Source organism: Primulina eburnea, chromosome 13, assembly GCF_022965805.1.
Source record: "Primulina eburnea isolate SZY01 chromosome 13, ASM2296580v1, whole genome shotgun sequence".
NCBI classification, from domain to species: domain Eukaryota; kingdom Viridiplantae; phylum Streptophyta; class Magnoliopsida; order Lamiales; family Gesneriaceae; genus Primulina; species Primulina eburnea.
The window spans coordinates 9,999,645-10,018,223 of record NC_133113.1 but is presented as its reverse complement, the minus strand read 5'-3'; the positions used below and the strand labels follow the sequence as shown (position 1 = coordinate 10,018,223).

Genomic DNA, 18,579 nt, shown 5'->3' with positions numbered 1-18,579 from the left:
CGGTTCTGAGAAAGACTCGGCGGTTCTGCCCTAGCTAGGCTGTCAGCCCTAGACTCGGACTCTGACCTTGTTCTAAGTCAATACAATAACATATCAATCTGATAATCTGCAAATATCAATGCAATAAAATAAAGTATGTGATTTAGGGAAACTCAAGTCAAACCTAACTCGAGTTGTGCAATCCCGAATCAACATTTATTTATACCTTTCTCGCTGTTACTCTGATACAATCGAAGTCTCGACCCAAGCCTGTCACTGATCAATCTGGCAATGACAATATTCATATTCTGTATCAATATTCTAAACAATTCACCATATCTCTGTTTTATTGATTTCTGACAGAACAACAGTACAATCTGACTACACCGGTACTACTATATCAGTATATACCAATTCCATTAATTTACAATCATCCACTGCACAAATCTGATATCATATCTCAGTCAATTAACTCTGAAATTCATAACAATTCCATATACAGTCCGTTTCTTAATCTGACTTTGATTCTATGATGTCTACTATGTCAAGAACGCTATATATGAATCTTATCTGATTCTGGACATAGCATAATTTCACATCTTAACAAAACGTAACAAAACTTACGTCCTGTTGTAGCCTGCGTTGCTAGGAACACGGTGTCGTACTCGGATTCAAGTTTGGACAACTCCTCACCAAAAAGGCGTAAGAATTTCAAGCTATTCTCGGAGCTTTCTTCTGATTTTTCCAAGATTCTCACGTTTGTATGTATATATATATATATATATCGCATGCAGATGGACGAGTGGCGCACCCGACATGCAACACGTCTCGCGCATATGCGCGACTACCTTCGCGCATATGCGCGAGACATTCTGCCTCGGCCCATAGCTTCTTGGGCACCCTCGCGCATGTGCGCCGCTTCCTGCCGCGCATGTGCGCGAACTCTACTGGACCCGTCGCGCATGTGCGCGCGTCTACACCGCGCATGTGCGCCGACGCCACTGTAGGCTCCGCGCATGTGCGCGCGCACCCTTCGCGCATGTGCGCCAATCCTTCTGGATTCTGCGCGCATGTGCGCGACTTACTCTGCGCATGTGCGCCGATGCTACTGTTTTGCACATACATTTTCACACGTGATCTCATTTCGTGTCTCGATTAGCCCTTTCAAAATCACATTAAATTAATCATCAATAATCGTTAATTAACCGTGATTAATTCTCGGGCATTACAATATCGGTTGGAAACCTTGCGTAGCTGTATGTATTTGTGCTATATGTCTTTAAGAATATGCTCGATAGGTATAACAATGTCACGTATCATATTCAGTTTGATTTATTATCAATAATAATAATAGATACTAGTAAGTTTTGATTCGAGGAATCCACGTATCCCCTTCGTCTCGCCCAATTAATATTTTTGAAATTAGGATGGGAGCGGGGATGGGGATTTGATCCCCCGCGGTTTCCCTGAACCCAAAAAAATGGGGATCAGGGCGGTGATGGAAGTAGGAATGGAATTCGAGGACAGGGATATGGATGGAAAATCCGCACCCGCCCCGCCCCATCCCATTGCCATCCTTAGAAAAATAAAGGAATTATGTCGGTGAATTAATAAAAAGCTCAAGCCAAGATATATTGAAGTGATGTCGGGAAGTGTTGAGAACATTCAAATGATCACAACACTAATCAATATTTGATTAGTGTCGTTTAATTTATTTTATTATTAAAGAACTTTTGCTTCATTTTTTGTTGCATATGTGGTTTTTGTTATACTATTGATATATATGTTTGGATGCACTTTGCTCTCTCACTTGTTAATGGAGTTAGCTTTTATTTGTTTACCAGCATTGATTTTTGTAAGCTGATAAGTTTTTTAGTGAATCGTTTTGTCATGAGGCGCCACACAAGTATTTATACTTGCGCATAATTTATTCTATATTATTTTATTCATTAAAATTTATTTGTATGTTTAATTAATATATTCCACTGCATATTATGAATAAGTTTACAACACTTGCACAAAACACCTAAATCTGATATGTACAATCTTAGTGGGGTGTAGTCAATACAGAATTTTGATGTCTTTTTCAAATGATAGACTTTTATGGATTTGATATATTTTTATTGACTTTTATAGAATCTCACAGGTATATAAACATATTTATGTGGATTCATGTGGACTTTTTTGCAAGATTTTTATTGACTTTTACATAATCTCACAGATTTATAAACAAATTTATGTGGATTTATGTATACTTTTTTGCAATAGACTTTTGTGAAATTTTTTTATAGGATTTTATAAATTTTGTACTGAATTATAACATATTTTTTTATTAATATTTTGAACCAATAATTAATTGACATATATAACATATTCAATTTGAAATAGTTGAAAATATCATAGCTTACATATTAATTGAAAATGCTAAAAAAAATTTAAAAAATCATGGTTGTTGCGAGACTATTCAATTATTAAGAGTTAAGCTGCATTTTTTGGATCATATTTTATTATTATTGAATATTACATTAATTTGTATAAATCATAAATTAAAAATCACAAAATCAATTCTAGAATTCAAAATTTCTTATGATGTTAAAATAAAAAAATTATTAAATGAATAATCAATCAAAAATGAAAAATTTAAAAAGAAAGATGAAAATATATATAGAGACACGTTTCGAAAATTTGAGAGAATGATAGAGATAGATGAGATGAGAGAAGATAAGAAGAGATGTGATGTGAAGCGACATAGGGAGGAATAAATAGCTTGTGTACGAGTTAGAGGTTTTAAAAATCCATCCAAATCTTTGGGTTGAACCTAATACAATTTTTGACAATTTATAGTTGTACTTTAGGCTTTAATGTTTGTATATTAATGAATTTCATGAAGTTATTAAAAGTCTATTGAAAATTTGAATACCTCTAGACTTTTTAGAGTTTTAAAAAGTCAATGTTGAATACCACTTGACTTATTTAAAACTCTATGAAAGTCTATTTTGAATACCACCATACTTCTAAGAGTATGCAAAAGCCTTAATTGATTACATCTAGACCTTTAAAATCTACAAAAGTCATTAAAAGTCAATAAATCTCCTATATTGAATACATCCCCTTATTTATGTACTATGTTATACAATTCTTTCAATCCTTATTATCACATTTTCACGACAATATAATCCATCATGTTTTATTCTTTTCATATAAATTGTCAAATTCTTTTTTGTTGATCGGTAATATGTAGGGATGGTAATTTTCTCAGCAGTCGGGACTTCAGGGAAAAACCCGAAACTGGACGGTTTCAGGACGCGCTATCAGGCATGAGTTTTGGTTTGGGATTTTTCAAATCCGCGAAACAGATCGGGGTTAGGCATAGGGATGTTATCCCCATTGTCCGAATTTAGAGAGATTTGATAACATAGCGTCTTATTTTACTTCAGCATATATACCTAGCTCCACCTTTCTCGCCATTAGACCAGTTGTCAAAGCTCGAGTTTATCAGAAAACATGAAGCAAGGAGCGGAAGCCTTTCTTATTATGAACCAAAAATCAAAAATACAGTAATGCATGTGTGTTCTATTTATAGACATATGTAGACACGTGTATTGACTACAAATATACACGTAATCACTTTATTTCTATGCACATTCTTAATACTCCCCCTCAAGATGGAACGTATATATTATGTACACCCATCTTGGACAGAAGACTATGAAAACGAGACGGCAACAATGGCTTCGTAAAAAGGTCGGCTAACTGCAATTGCAAGGAGACATGCATGAGTTTAACAAATCCGGCTTGAACCTTTTCTCGCACAATATGACAGTCAATGTCAATATGTTTAGTACGCTCATGGAAGACCGGGTTGGATGCTATATGCACGGCTGCTTGACTGTCTCAAAACAACACTGCTGATCCATTACACACAACACCAAGGTCTTTGATCAAAGACATGATCCATAGTATCTCACAAGTTGATGACGCCATGGAACGATACTCTGCTTCTGCAGATGACTTAGAGACGGTCTGTTGCTTTTTAGATCGCCATGAAATCAAAAAATCACCGAGAAAAACACAGAAACCAGTGACTGACCGTCGTGTGTCCGAGCATGTTGCCCAATCCGCATCAGAAAATAACTTCAAATTAAGATCAGAACCTGTTTTGTACAGCAGCCCTTGTCCAACCGTCCCTTTGATGTATTTGAGTACATTCATTGCAGCCTCTAGATGAGGAACTCGTGGTTTAGAAACATATTGACTTAGCCTGTGCACGGCATAAGCTAAGTCTGGCCAAGTAATCGTGAGGTATAACATTTTTTCCAATTAATCGTCTATACAAAGCTGGATCGGAGATCAACTCCCCTTCGTCTTGAGACAATTTTTTATTAACATCCATAGGTGTGGACCGAGGTTTACACCCAAGGAGTCCAGAATCTGTAAGCAACTTGAGCGCATAATGCCTTTGACAAATGGATATCCCTTGTTTTGATCTTGCAACCTCTATTCCCAAGAAATATTTTAGGGTGCCCAGATCTTTCAACCGAAACTTATTGTCCAAAAACACCTTCAAATCTGAGGCTTCTTGCTCACAATTGGTGGCTATCACTATATTATCAACATAGACCAATAATGCCAGAAAAGCGCCTGCTCAAAGTCTGGTGAAGAGAGAATGATCAGCTGATGATTGTGTGAACCTAATGCTTAGCAAGGTAGACGAAAATTTTTCAAACCATTGCCATGAAGCTTGCTTAAGTCCATAAAGTGACTTGTGTAATCTGCAAACATCATTCTTGGGTAATGACTCCCCCTCTGTGTAATACCCCGGAGGCAGAGACATATACAATTCTTCATGCAAGTCACCGTGGAGGAAGGCATTATTAACATCAAGCTGAAGCAAGAACCATCCGCGAACAGCAGCAATAGCCAACAAGGACTTGACAGAAACGAGTTTGGCCATGAGTAAGAAAGTTTCAAGGTAATCAATCCCCTCTTATTGTGTATACCCTTTGGCAACAAGACGGGCTTTATAACACTGTAACAGCTGAGAACTTGGCCTTATAAACCCAACGACAACCAATGACAGATTTCTCGGGTGGCAAAGGAACTACAGACCAAGTCTTATTGTCTTCCAAAGCATTGAGCTCTTCGACCATAGCCTGTCTCCATTCAGGAATCACAACAGCTTGGGAAAATGTATCAGGTTCAATGATGGAAGAAATATTACTGACCAAGAAATGGAATGAAGAAGAGAGCCTCTTTGAATCAAGGACTATACAAAGATGATGTGTTGTGGAAGGTGGTAAGGGAGAAGTTGTAAGAAAGCAATGGTAATCACGAAGGTGTGATTGACGAGTGAATTGGTGTTGAGAACGTGTCGAATAATGTGAGATATTAGAATTATCTTGAGGAATGACATGAGAAGGCAGTACTCTGTCACAAAAAAAAATCAGAAGGAGGAAGTGCTTTAGAGTCCTTAAAGGGGAAGACATCTTCATGGAAGACGACATCACGCGAAATGTATGTTTCATTCGTGTCAAGATCTAAAAGTTTATACCCCTTATACCCCCGTGGATAGCCTAAAAAAATGGACTTGATAGCACGAGGAGAGAACTTATGAGGAGAAGAGAGGAGTGTGGAACCATAACACAAACATCCAAAAACTTTCAAGTGAGTATACAAAGAATACTACGATACAAAAGCTCAAAAGGTGTTTTATGTAAAAGAGTCGAAGAAGGTGTGCGATTAATGACATAAACAACAGTAATAATGCAATCACTCCAATAACCTAGGGGCACATTTGATTGGAACAGGAGATCACGAGCAATATTCAATATGTGTTGGTGTTTTCTTTCAACAACAGAGTTTTGTTGGGGACGCTCAACACAAGAATGATAGTGTACAATGCCCTTTGCCTTAAATAACTCAGCAAAGTTAAGCTCATGGGCATTATCACTACGAACAGCTTTAATGCGAGCATTAAACTGGGTGAAAATCAGCTCGTAAAAGTATGGAAATATGTTCAACACATCGGATTTGTTTCTTAACAAATATACCCAAGTGAATCGGGTATGATCATCAACAATGGTCAAAAAATACTTGTATCCTTCGACTGATATTGAAGCAAAAGGACCCCATATGTCAAGATTCACTAGATAAAAAGAAAACTCACTCAATACACTGTTTGAAACGAAAGGTAAACGCCATTGCTTCGAAAGATGACAAACAGGACAATGTGACAAATCTTTATGTGATGTGCTAAATCTAAACTCATTGTTTACAACAGAAATTCTATCAAAATGGGGGCAGGGATACACCTGAATCTTCAAAAACGTAGAGGTTGCCAACTCGTCTACCCATCCCAATCGTCTTCGTGTGATGAATATCCTGAATATGACAAGTATCATTCAGGAAAGACACTAAGCACGGAATTTGGTTTGTGAGAGAACTGATAGAGAGCAAATTGAAATGAAAATTTGGAACATATAGTACATCAGTGAGACAAAGAGTTTTTGACAACCAAACTGTCCCAATATGTGTGACCGAGATAGTGAAACTATTTGGCAAGACAACCTTGGAGTCAACTTTCTTATAAGAGTGAAAGGAAGACATATTGCAACAAATGTAATTAGTTGCTCCAGTATCTAACACCCAATGTTTACGTGATATAGAAGTAAAGGAAGGAGACAAAGAATTGATACCATTGAAGCAAGATACAATAGGCCCTTGGTGCTGTGAATCTTGAATGAATCCAGTTCCAGTCTGAAGTTTGGTGGTTAGGAAGTCAATGAGCTGTCTATATTGACCTGCAGTTAAGGAATCTGCTGTAGGAATTGTTAGCTCTGAATTGGGGGCTTGAAGAGCATGGACTTGATATACATATGCTCGCCCCTTTTGTTGTTGTTGATTAAATTTTGGATGTCCAGGTGGGAATCCATGAAGCTTGTAGCATTTATCAACTGTGTGCCCAGTGAAATCACAATGCAAACATACTAATGTATCACGCTTTCCTCCTTTCATATTCTGGAACTTCTTATACGGAGGCCTAATAACTGAGGCCGGTGATGCAAGGGCCAGTGGTTAGTCTACCACTGCTTTGGAGGAATTTATACCAATAGAACGCTGCCTTTCTTCTTGAACAACTTAGGCAAAAACCTTCGAGATCACAGGAAGTGGATCTAACATAAGTACTTGTGAACGAATCTATGCATATGACTCATTTAATCCCATCAAAAATTGCATTACACACTCTTGATTGTGATAAGACGCCAATTCCTTCATCGAACCACAGGTACAAGCTGTCACAGGTCGATAATCTTTCAATTCATTCCAAAGGATGCGTAGTTTCGTATAGTAGATGTTTACATCCATCGATCCTTGATGCAAATTAGCCAACAACCTTTTAATCTGGAAAATTCGCGGAGCATTGCTTTCAAGGAATCACTCATGCAGATCTATCCAGACTTTACGAGCAGTAGACAGATACATCAAGCTATCCGCAATTTCTTTGCTAACTGAATTCAATATCCACGAGATTACCATGCATGTATCAGAAAACATCAAGCAAGGAGCGGAAGCCTTTCTTATTATGAACCAAAAATAAAAAATACAGTAATGCATATGTGTTCTATTTATAGACATATGTAGACACGTGTATTGACTACAAATATACACGTAATCACTTTGTTTCTATGCACATTCTTAATAGAGTTCGTCGAAGCCAAATTTTTTAAATTATTTCATTTGGATTTAATTTGTATCTGGAACCTATGCTTCTTCGATAATTGTTAGTACGATAGAGAATTTTATATGATATGAATATGAATTGTCATTAAAGTCTAATGACTTTTATTAATTAATTCTAGCAAAATAATGTGAGAATTAAGATTAAACCCTAAATTGTGTCATTGAATTAATTTTCTCCTCGTGAGAAGATGTCCATGATGTTAAAACAATGGTGATAATGTATTTAATATGATCCCTCTCCACATTTGTTAAACTCGCGATCTTTGATACGAGAGAATTACGAGAAAACATCGATCCAATTTAAGGTGGCAGATATTTAGAAAGATAATAATTTTTGAAATCTTATTTGGAAAACAATCAAAATCGTCTTGTAAGTTAACCTATTTTTGTTTTGGTCCATTAAATTCTCAAAATCCGATCTTTGTTTGTAAGCTGTTCTCTTTATTTTCTTTTTACACTATTAGTTATTTCGGCATAGTGTTAATTGTGAACGTGACGTCGTACATGTTGACAATGTCTTGTGTCACATTAGTTAGTAATATATAGTAGCACAACAACAAATTTCGGTGAAATGTTAGCAATTTTTGGTTTTATGTCAAACACCAAAAAATAATTACACACACAGAATGAAAACCGAATTTTGAACCAAAACTCCAAATAAGATAATTAATATTAAATATTAATAATATTGTGGTTATACATGACAAATTTCTCAGTCACAATTTGTTTGTGGGAATTAACGATATCCTATTACAACTATGGTAGCATTGATTTACAAACACGGGGTGGGTCTCGGATTTAGAAGATATCCGATCTAAAATATTAGAAAACGTGAAATTTCAAGAAAATTTCTTTCGAGTGAGAATGAATCATATATTTAATTTTGTTGAAAGCTGCCAAAGAAACAATTATATCCAGTACTGCATTAATTCACCTAAACCATGGGGAAAGATAATCAAAAATATAAAAAACAAATCTTCATATAAATTATAAATTGAAACAATGCATGCTTTCTTAAACAAATATTTGATTACGAATATTGTAGGGGGACTACACAAACTAATATAAACTTGAATCCAAAGCAAGCGATATAAAGATGTTGAACAAAGAAACAAACACAGAATTAATCACAGCTTAAGATTCAAATCGAGCTCCGAATCATTCGTCAAGTCGTCGTCCTCTCTTTCGAATTTGAAGCCCTGATTCTTGATTCCTTGTTTCTCCTTGCTTACTGTGTTACGAGTATCAGTATCAACCCCAAGAGGCTTGGTGTTCATAACCCCAAAATCGATAGTTGCACCAAACTTTTCATGCTTTAGTGATCCACTTGTATCATTAATTTGAGTTGTCGGAAAACTTTCCATCCTTAATCTGTCATATGAAGATGGTGGGCTTATCAAATATGCTCTAGAAAACTTTTCTTGCCCGAAACGGGAGCTGTAAGGTGACGATGATGGCCATGGATTGTAAGAATAATGCTTGTTTATCATTGATTCTGCCCTAACCCCAAGTGATCTACCATAAAAGGGGTTCTGTGAGAACGCCGAGTAGGGAAAGTGGGCGTAGGCCGAGTGGCCAAAAGGCGATACTCCACCGCCAGCCGCCCCCAACTCCACCGCTCCTCCATGGTGGTGTTTAGCCATGGCCCTTTCTTGTTTGTGGGCATTCTGGTGGCCTCCCAATGCTTGAGAAGTCGAAAACTCCCTCTTGCAAAAGTTGCACGTAAACGTTTTCGAGTCCGAATGCTTGTGCGTGCCCTCATTCGACGATTCGCTGGCTGCATTCGATGAGTTGAAGAGATTGAGTTCGAGATTCGAATTTGGATCCACTTTAGCACTGCTCAACTCTTCACTGGCAAGCCTAAGATCCAGCACGACACGGGAAGTCGTTTTCGGCTCGGTTTTCTCCTGCCTCTTCTGTTCAATCGATCCACTACTTTTGGGAGGAGAATCTTGTGATGTTGTTGCGGAAATACTCGAGGCCTCGGAGTGGCATTGTTCTAGGTTTTCCATAGCCAAAACCTTCAACTTTTTGTCCGTAAAGAGAAGATAAAAGATATTGTTGCTTATATAGACGAAAGAATCAAGAATAACTAATGAATGCTACCAATACGTAAACATATCTCAATCTTCCTTAATTCATTGCATGACATTATATATAGCTAATTTCGAAGATAACAAAGTTATTCTTGGACATCTATTATTAACATGTAATAAGTTACCATATATATTTACAACCTTTCCATATATAACTTAATTTGATATTTAATGAAAAAAATAATATAAAGTTCCAAAACTCATCCTTAAGTTGTCATATTTTAGTTTTTGGTCGTCTAAATCATTAATGTCTGATCTTAGTGCAGTAATTTTTTCTTTCACTTTTAGTCGTCGGAATATTGCTGAGGTAACGCTAACTTTAACAATATCCAACGTCACTTTAGCAATATCCGAAGACTTATAAGTACTTTGGTGAGAAAGGATGATACTGAAAAAATAAATATATATAAACCAATTTATCATACTAAGATTCAATTTTGAGAGGATGAATTTGCTATTTTTCCTAATAAAAAAACGTAAAAAAAGTTGTGATAGGGTTTGGGATATGATTCTTACACGTGATTTAAGTTAATACGGCGACTTCCTCGCAAGTTAACAGCACTTAAAGTGACATGGATCCTCTTTGATTATGGAAATATATCGATTTATTTACGTTTCATATACTTTATCTTCATCTTTAATTGGAAGATCTCATTTAGATGGATAAATAGTAATTGCATTTATGGTGAAAATCTCGTGTATTTTTTGTTTTGAATCATTTAAATTATCTGGAAACTTCATTATTTTTTATGGCCAATATCTTTTGTTTCAATTCTTGCCCACCAAATTCAATTTAGGAAAAATTATTTAAAAGTCTATACAAATACTTTTAGTTCCCAAATAAATTTATAATTATTTTTTTCCTAAATTACTTTTTTCGACATTTTTATTCTGAATAACCTATTTATCAAAATATAAAATTTTCCCCAAATTATTCTGTTTTTCAAAAAAAAAACTAAGCTTTTTTTCGTTTTATTTTTGGAAAACGTTTACAGTTTTTGCAAATGAAACAAACGGTTCCCTACATATTTTTCCACCAAAGAAAAAAAAAACCCCATATTTTTATATGATTTCATATCATAAAACGCAATTTGAATTCAAGTTTTCATCATTTGCAATACATATGGATAATTATAAATATTTTAACCTTCACATTATATTTTGGGCAAAAACTTGTGTGAGACAGTCTCACGGATCGTATCTGTGAAACGGATCTCTTATTTGGGTCACTCATGCAAAAGTATTACTTTTTATGCTAAAAGTATTACTTGTTATTGTGAATATGGGTAGGGTTGACCCGTCTCACAGATTATGATCCGTGAGACGGTCTCACATGAGACCTACTCTATATTTTGAACGACATCATGTCTATTAAAAAATTGAATAATCTAACAAATTCTTATATAACAAGGCACTGATTTGGAAATATTTTCATACGATCAAATATAATTACATTCTTCAATTCGTTTTTTTAAAATATAAAATTACAAAATTGATCTTTCAAATTGGTCTAAATTTGATTTTGATCATATAATTAGTAAAAAAACAAAAATAGGTCTTAGTATTATAACTTGATGTCTTTTACACTGATAGTTTTTTTTTGGAATAACTACTGCTAAAATGATGTTGATATGTACGACGTCATGTTAGTGCACGAAAGAAAAAAAGAAGATTGAAAATACAAAAGAAATCAAATTAATGAACTAAGATCTAATTTTAACTAATTAAATGATCAATTTCCAATATATATATACGCGTTGCAAGTCGTTTTTCGTGCGTAATAAAGGCAAAGACATGTATTAATATTTCTTCACTCATCATTCACACCATAATATATGTTTTGATACATGATTGCTTGAAAAACATGATATACTTTGTATATTTTCATTTTTATGACATAACATAAACAAAACTAGAGTTTTCATATTTTAAAACTCTTGCTTATGGTGCACAAAGAGACTGCTATGGTAGGATTACTTGATGGGGTGTTTTCCAACATGTTAAGGGTCCATAGATGCATAGAGAAAGGCTGCACATGTAGGGTAGAAGGATGAAACGAAAATTTGTGTTTTAAGGGCTAGGGTTTTCGGCCAAGGTTTCCTAGTAGGGCACGGATCTTACCTGTTGTAGGGGCATGTTCAAGGGTTCTAAGAGAGCCTATTCAAGGCCCTAGGGTGATCGCATGAGGGCTGGTGCGAAGGCATGGGGCAATGGCATGGGGCTTGGACGCCCGAGACTCCTAAGCGACAGGTTTGAGGGCTGGAAGGATATAGCTCGTTAGGTCTAGTCCAGTAGTTCGTCTAGGGCTCGGTCTTGGTCCTAGGAAGGCCTCCTAGGGGCTGGTCTTATTGGCTAAGTTTTGAGGCCGATGGGTGCAAGGATTGTGAGGCTAGGGTTTCAAAACTAAGGGCAGAAAATTCAGTGGCTGATCTAGGCTTGTTCAAGGGTTTTAATTTGACTTTATTTGGGTTGTATAAGATATGGTTAGGTGTTAATAGGCTATGGTTTAAGTTTAGTAAGGTTTGTGTTAATTCGGGTTAAAACCAAGGCGTACGATTAAGATTTAAAACAAATTGAGAAATTCGTCAAGGAATGTAAGTTTAAGTCTAAGAAATATTTATAGGTGTATTTTAAGGTGTTATATTGAGATTGGATGAATTTGGGTCATCATTTTAAGGTCTAAGTATAAATTGAGAAAGTTAGGGTTTCAGGGGTAAAACGATCATTTTACATTTGAAAATTGTTAAACGTCCTAGCAGAATCATGAATGTTATAATAAATGATAAAATATTTATTTTAAATGTTTATGGAATTTTATGATAAAATGTTAATGTTAAAAGACGTATTGCATGCTTGGTTTAAAAGTGATGAAAATAATGAAAGGTTGAAGGAGGTGACTTGATTATAACATAAAATGATATGATTGAGAATATCGTGAGGGAAAAAGCCCCGAGGGAGCCCGTTTACGGGAGAAGGCTCCGGAGGGAGCCCGACGATCATATTTCCATCGAAAGGATATAATGATGTTAGAATCAAAGGTTTTGGAGTTTGACGAATTTGCAGAACTGCAGCCAACTGAAATGAGGTCATATAAATAAAGTAACTCAAACTGAAGTCATCCTAATTGAATATTAATAAACTAAATTATCGGATGAAATCGAACTGAACAAAGATAACTGAATCAGTAAAGTCAACTGATATATCAGTTATAATTGAACATGACGTATTAAGTCAGTCCAACTGATCATTCATATAATCATTCTAAATAATCAAACTCCTGATCAGTTTGACACGTCATCAGCTATCTCAACAACCGACAAATCGTAGACAACAGACTGTGACTAACAGTAGAAGCGCCGCATATCATACCACAACACACTACAACAAAATATGCATTCAACCACACTCAAAAGACAACGGTTTCTTAAAAAAACCGTTCTCTCTTGCTTTTTAACAACGGTTTTAGTGAAAACCGTTGTTAAAAAACAGCAAACGACAACGGTTTTTACAAAATCGTTGTCGTTGACCCTAAAAAACACGCTAAAAGACCACGGTTTTTTAAAAACCGTTGTCTTTTAGCGTGTTTTTGGAGTCAAAGACAACGGTTTATAAAACTGTTGTCTATAAGCGTGTTTTTGAGGACAAAAGACAACGGTTTTCGTGAACTGTTGTGGATTAGCGTGTTTTATCGGAGAAACGACAACGGTTTTCGTGAACCGTTGTGGATTAGCGTTTTTTTTTGGGAAACGACAACGGTTATCGTGAACCGTTGTGGATTAGCGTTTTTTTTTGGGAAACAACAACGGTTTTCGTGAACCGTTGTGGATTAGCGTTTTTTTTTGGAAACGACCACGGTTTTCGTGAACCGTTGTGGATTAGCGTTTTTTTTGGAAACGACAACGGTTGTCGTGAACCGTTGTCTATTAGCGTGTTTTTTTTTGAGAAACCACAACGGTTCACGTGAACCGTTGTGGATTAGCGTTTTTTTTAAGGAAAAGACAACGGTTTTCGTGAACTGTTGTGGATTATCGTGTTTTTTCGGAGAAATTACAACGGTTTTAGAGAGCCGTTGTTAAAAATAGCGACTGTTTAAACAAAAAACCGTCGCTATTAGCGACGGGTTTACTAAAACCGTCACAAAGTTTAATATAGCGACGCATTATAAACCGTCGCTAATTTTAAATCGGCGACGATTTTAGAAAATTCCGTCGCCGATTTTAAATAGCGACAGGTTTTTGAAAACCGTCGCCGACTCAAAACTAGCGACGGTTTACAACCGTCGCCGATTTAAACGTAGCGACGGTTTTATAATTCGTCGCTAAATTAAAATTTGGTCATTATTCTGTTTTTAACTTTTTTTAACCGTTGTTGAGTGTCGTTTAGCATTTTTCTTGTAGTGGGTTTTTCATAAAACCAATGAATACTTGGTTAAAAATTTCCTCAAGTATTAAAAAATCATTTTCACAACATTGAATCGATGGTAAGATTTTATGTCTATTCTTTATGGAATTCGGAATTCCATGGATATAGAGGTTACAACCAGAATTTCCTTGCTTATAGAGGGTTAATTCACAAAATTTTGGGATAAATTATTAAGAGAAGACCCTGATACAGGAAAGCTCTATGGCTCCGAAATTCTTCAACATATGGAAGAAAAAATTTCTTTATATCAGAAAGATTTTAATAAACAACAAGAAAAAGAGCAGGATTCAATGACTCCTTTCAAGCTTCTTACTCCGAAATATTCTGATATTTATTCTAAAGAAAAGATGATTGAAGTCTACATTGAAAAACTGAAGAAAGATCTTTATAAGAACATTGCATGTTCTGACTCCAAATCAGATGCAAAATGCTCAAGACCCAAAGGAAGATAATCCTTCCCATATTAGTGATATTTTTTAAAATTATATAAATTCATTAAAAGAAAATATTAAAGATGATTAGGATATTCATCTTTAATAAAGTTGATGGAATATCATTATAGACTTTTTGACTTTTGTAACTATGTTACTATTTTCTTTTATAAAGCATTGTATTGTTTATATTTTTAGTTGGAATCCTGGGTTTGATGTCCGGCTCTTCCATCTATTTATAGGATGTATTATCTTTTTAGAAGAATACGGTCAAGTTTGCTCCCCTCTATTTCCTCTCTGTAAACAAACCCATCTTACGAATTAAATAAAAGCTTCAAGTTTTGAATACAACTTTGTAAGTTTTTTTTATTTATTTTGTTTTTATTTACTGTTTTTGTGGGGACCCGGACGCTAATCGTAATCATAATCGTCATGGGGACTAATTAATCAATTCTAAAACAGGGTCTAAATTTTTTTTTTAAATGCGGAACGTAGTGCAATAAAACATGTATACATCTCAGTATATAAAAGTACAAGTCCTGTACCACAAACATTCATTCAACTAAGGTTTAAACATCTAATATCAAGTGTTTGACCCTATATCTAATCCAAGTCCGGAGCCTCCACTCTAATCACGATCTCTCCTCATCTCCTGGACCCTGATCCTGTCCCACCTGTTGTCAAGTACACATACAAACAAGACAACAGCCGGATGACTCCGGTGAGAATAAATCCCAGTATAAATCAAAGAACATGCAGTCATATATTCAATATAAAGCATGAAACATATAACAGTAATACATATCGAAATCAGAAATGCAATCAATATCAATCTGTCGACAATACTCGTGACTCCACGACTCAAACTAGACTCAATCCTAGCCTAGGGATCCCGGTGTCCAGATGTGGTATTCCTATATCGACAAACAGTAATAGAAAAGACTCCAGTTCTATCCAAGTCGATATAACCAAACATCCAGTGTCCAGACATATCCTTCATAGACAGTGGTCTATCGCCAATACACTTGTGACATCGTGCAATGTACCCGTGGTTACCCCACCACTATCAGGTACTTCTGTCACAAGATTACTCGTCTAATGCATGCTCCTATAAATCCATAGAACGGGCATTTAATCAAATCATTACACACAATGATAAATAATTAATAAGTATGTGATTTAGGGAAACTCAAGTACATCCTACTTGAGTCGATGTCCCAATACCACTTGACTTATACCTTTCTTTCGTAGTGTCGGTCTGGAATTTAAACTCTGTCAATCCCTCAATCTGGCACTGGCAATATTAATAATATCATATCAATATACTGCCTAAATCAATACCAATCTGATTACTTTTGAATTTCATTCAAATCATCGGCATAACGACACAATCTCAATATCTCCGTCAATACCATATCAACATACATCAATTAACAATTCCTAACTCATGTTCGATACAACCTGTAATTCATTCAAAATTCAAATCTGTCCGATTTCAAATCAATATAATCTGAAAATTCATAACAATCCCATAATTAATCTGTTTCTTAATCTGACTTCGATTTTATGATGTCTAACATGTCAAGAACATCATATATGAATCCCATTCAATTCTGACAATATCATAATTTCAAGACATGTCAAAATGTAGTAAAACTTACGTCCAGTTGTAGCCTGTGTCGCTAGGAACTCAGTACCGAAGTCGGATTCAAAATTGGATGGACGGATGTCTCACAAAAGGCGTAAGGATTTTTCACTCTTTTCGCCAGAGCTTTTCTCGACTTTTGTTACTGATTTTCGAAGGAATAAACGTTATATATATCAGTGCATGCATACGGCGCGGTGGCATCATTTTTACAAAACACGTTGCATCGCGGGTGCGGTAACCGCTGGACCGCGGGTGCGCTCCAACACCGCGGGTGCGGGCTTGTTTCTGACGCGGGTGCGGTGATCATTCTGTAAAAATAGCATACGCTACTGCCTCGTCACCGCGGGTGCGGTATAATTTGAGGCGCGGGTGCGGTCTTGCTTCGGCAACACATTCTAAAATTCAGAATAAATGGCCGCACATTATCTTAAATCGTGTCTCCGTTGGCCTTTCCATAATCACGTTAAATTATAAGTCAATAATCGTTAATTAACAGTGATTAATTTTCGAGCATTACATTTCTCCCCCCTAAGTAATGATTTCGTCCTCGAAATCACAAACTATCAATCGTATTAATAAGGAGTATATACAAGACTGTATAACAATTTACATCAGTGAAACAATGCTGGGAATTCCTGTCTCATGTCAGATTCAGTTTCCCAAGTGGCTTTTTCAACACCATGACGAGTCCATTGAACTTTTACAAGTGGAATTGTCTTTGTTCTGAGCTGTTTTTCTTTACAATCGATAATCCGAATCGGTTTCTCGACATAACTCAATGTCTCGTCCAGCTCGGTCTCGTCTGGTTGAATAACATGTGAATCATCAGGGAGATATTTCCGCAGCATCGATACATGAAAAACATTATGTATTCCAGATAATGAAGGCGGCAAGGCAAGTCGATAAGCACGATCTCCTATCTTTTCAAAAATCTCATATGGACCGACGTATCGTGGAGACAACTTCCCTTTCTTTCCAAATCGGACAACACCCCTGAAAGGAGAAATCTTCAGGAACACTCGGTCTCCTGCCTCAAATACCAACGGTCTACGTCGAAGGTTGGCATATTTGACTTGTCTATCCTGAGATGCCTTCATTTTCTTCTGAATAAGTTTCACCTTTTCAGTCATATCTCTGATCATGTCAGGTCCAGTCTCAGGAACTTCAGAGATATCATCCCAATAAAGAGGGGATCGACACTTCTTTCCGTACAATGCTTCAAAAGGAGCCATCTCAATACTCGTTTGATAGCCGTTATTGTACGAAAATTCACAAAAAGGCAATGCATCTTGCCAGTTAGTGCTAAAATCCAGCACTATAGCTCTCAGCATATCTTCCAATGTCTGAATTGTACGTTCTGATTGCCCGTCAGTCTGTGGATGATATGCAGTACTTAGATGTAACTTCGTACCGAGAGCTTGCTGCAAACTCTGCCAGAAGTGCGAAGTAAACGGAGGATCACGGTCTGAAACAATTGACTTCGGCACTCCGTGCAGTCTAACCACTTCCTTAACATAGATAACGGCCATCTGATCATATATGTACGTCATTTTGTATGGAATGAAACATGCAGATTTGGTTAATCGGTCAATCATGACCCAAATCGCATCACAACCTCGGGAGGATCTCGGTAACTGGGTCACAAAATCCATGAAAATGTGATCCCATTTCCATTCAGAAATGGACAAACTCTGCAACAATCCTCCTGGTTTCTTTCTTTCAGCCTTCACCTGTTGGCAATTCAGACACTTTCATACAAATGTAGCAATGTCCGCTTTCATTTGTTTCCACCAGTATTATGTCTTCAAGTCATTATACATTTTCCTGCCACCAGGATGAATGCTAAATCGGCTGTTGTGTGCCTCTGTCAGTATCCGCTGTCTTAAATCTGAAACATTTGGCACAACAAGACGATTATTCACATACAAAATACCATTTTGAACCTGGTATTCCGATCGATGTCCAGCTCTAACCATAGCAATCGACTTCTGTATATTCTGATCACCTTTCTGAGCCGCTTTAATTTTCAAAATTAGATTTGGTTCAGCTTGAATAGTATATAATTTCATTGGTCTCTGATCTGTCTCAAACACTAATTCAGACAAACAGCAGTCTTCAACCAAATTCGAAACACCCATAGTCGATAAGGATAATGAACATACCTTTCGACTCAGTGCATCTGCTGCTGCATTGGACTTCCTCGGATAGTATTTAATTTTACAATCAAAGTCTTTCAATAAATCCAGCCATCTCCGCTGTCTCA

At 36.3% G+C, this 18,579-nt stretch overlaps 2 protein-coding genes across 2 annotated transcripts; both read right to left on the bottom strand.

Annotated features, from left to right (window-relative positions):
- Positions 1 to 3,873: 3,873 nt before the first annotated feature.
- On the bottom strand, positions 3,874 to 4,933 carry LOC140810291 (secreted RxLR effector protein 161-like). Its single transcript, XM_073168163.1, has 2 exons — positions 4,707 to 4,933; positions 3,874 to 4,240 (listed from the first exon to the last, which is right to left on the bottom strand). Exons 1-2 carry the CDS (start codon positions 4,931 to 4,933, stop codon positions 3,874 to 3,876), a joined length of 594 nt encoding a protein of 197 aa, XP_073024264.1.
- A 3,913-nt stretch (positions 4,934 to 8,846) lies between these two features.
- On the bottom strand, positions 8,847 to 9,731 carry LOC140810290 (uncharacterized). Its single transcript, XM_073168162.1, has one exon. It carries the CDS (start codon positions 9,729 to 9,731, stop codon positions 8,847 to 8,849), a length of 885 nt encoding a protein of 294 aa, XP_073024263.1.
- Positions 9,732 to 18,579: the final 8,848 nt, after the last annotated feature.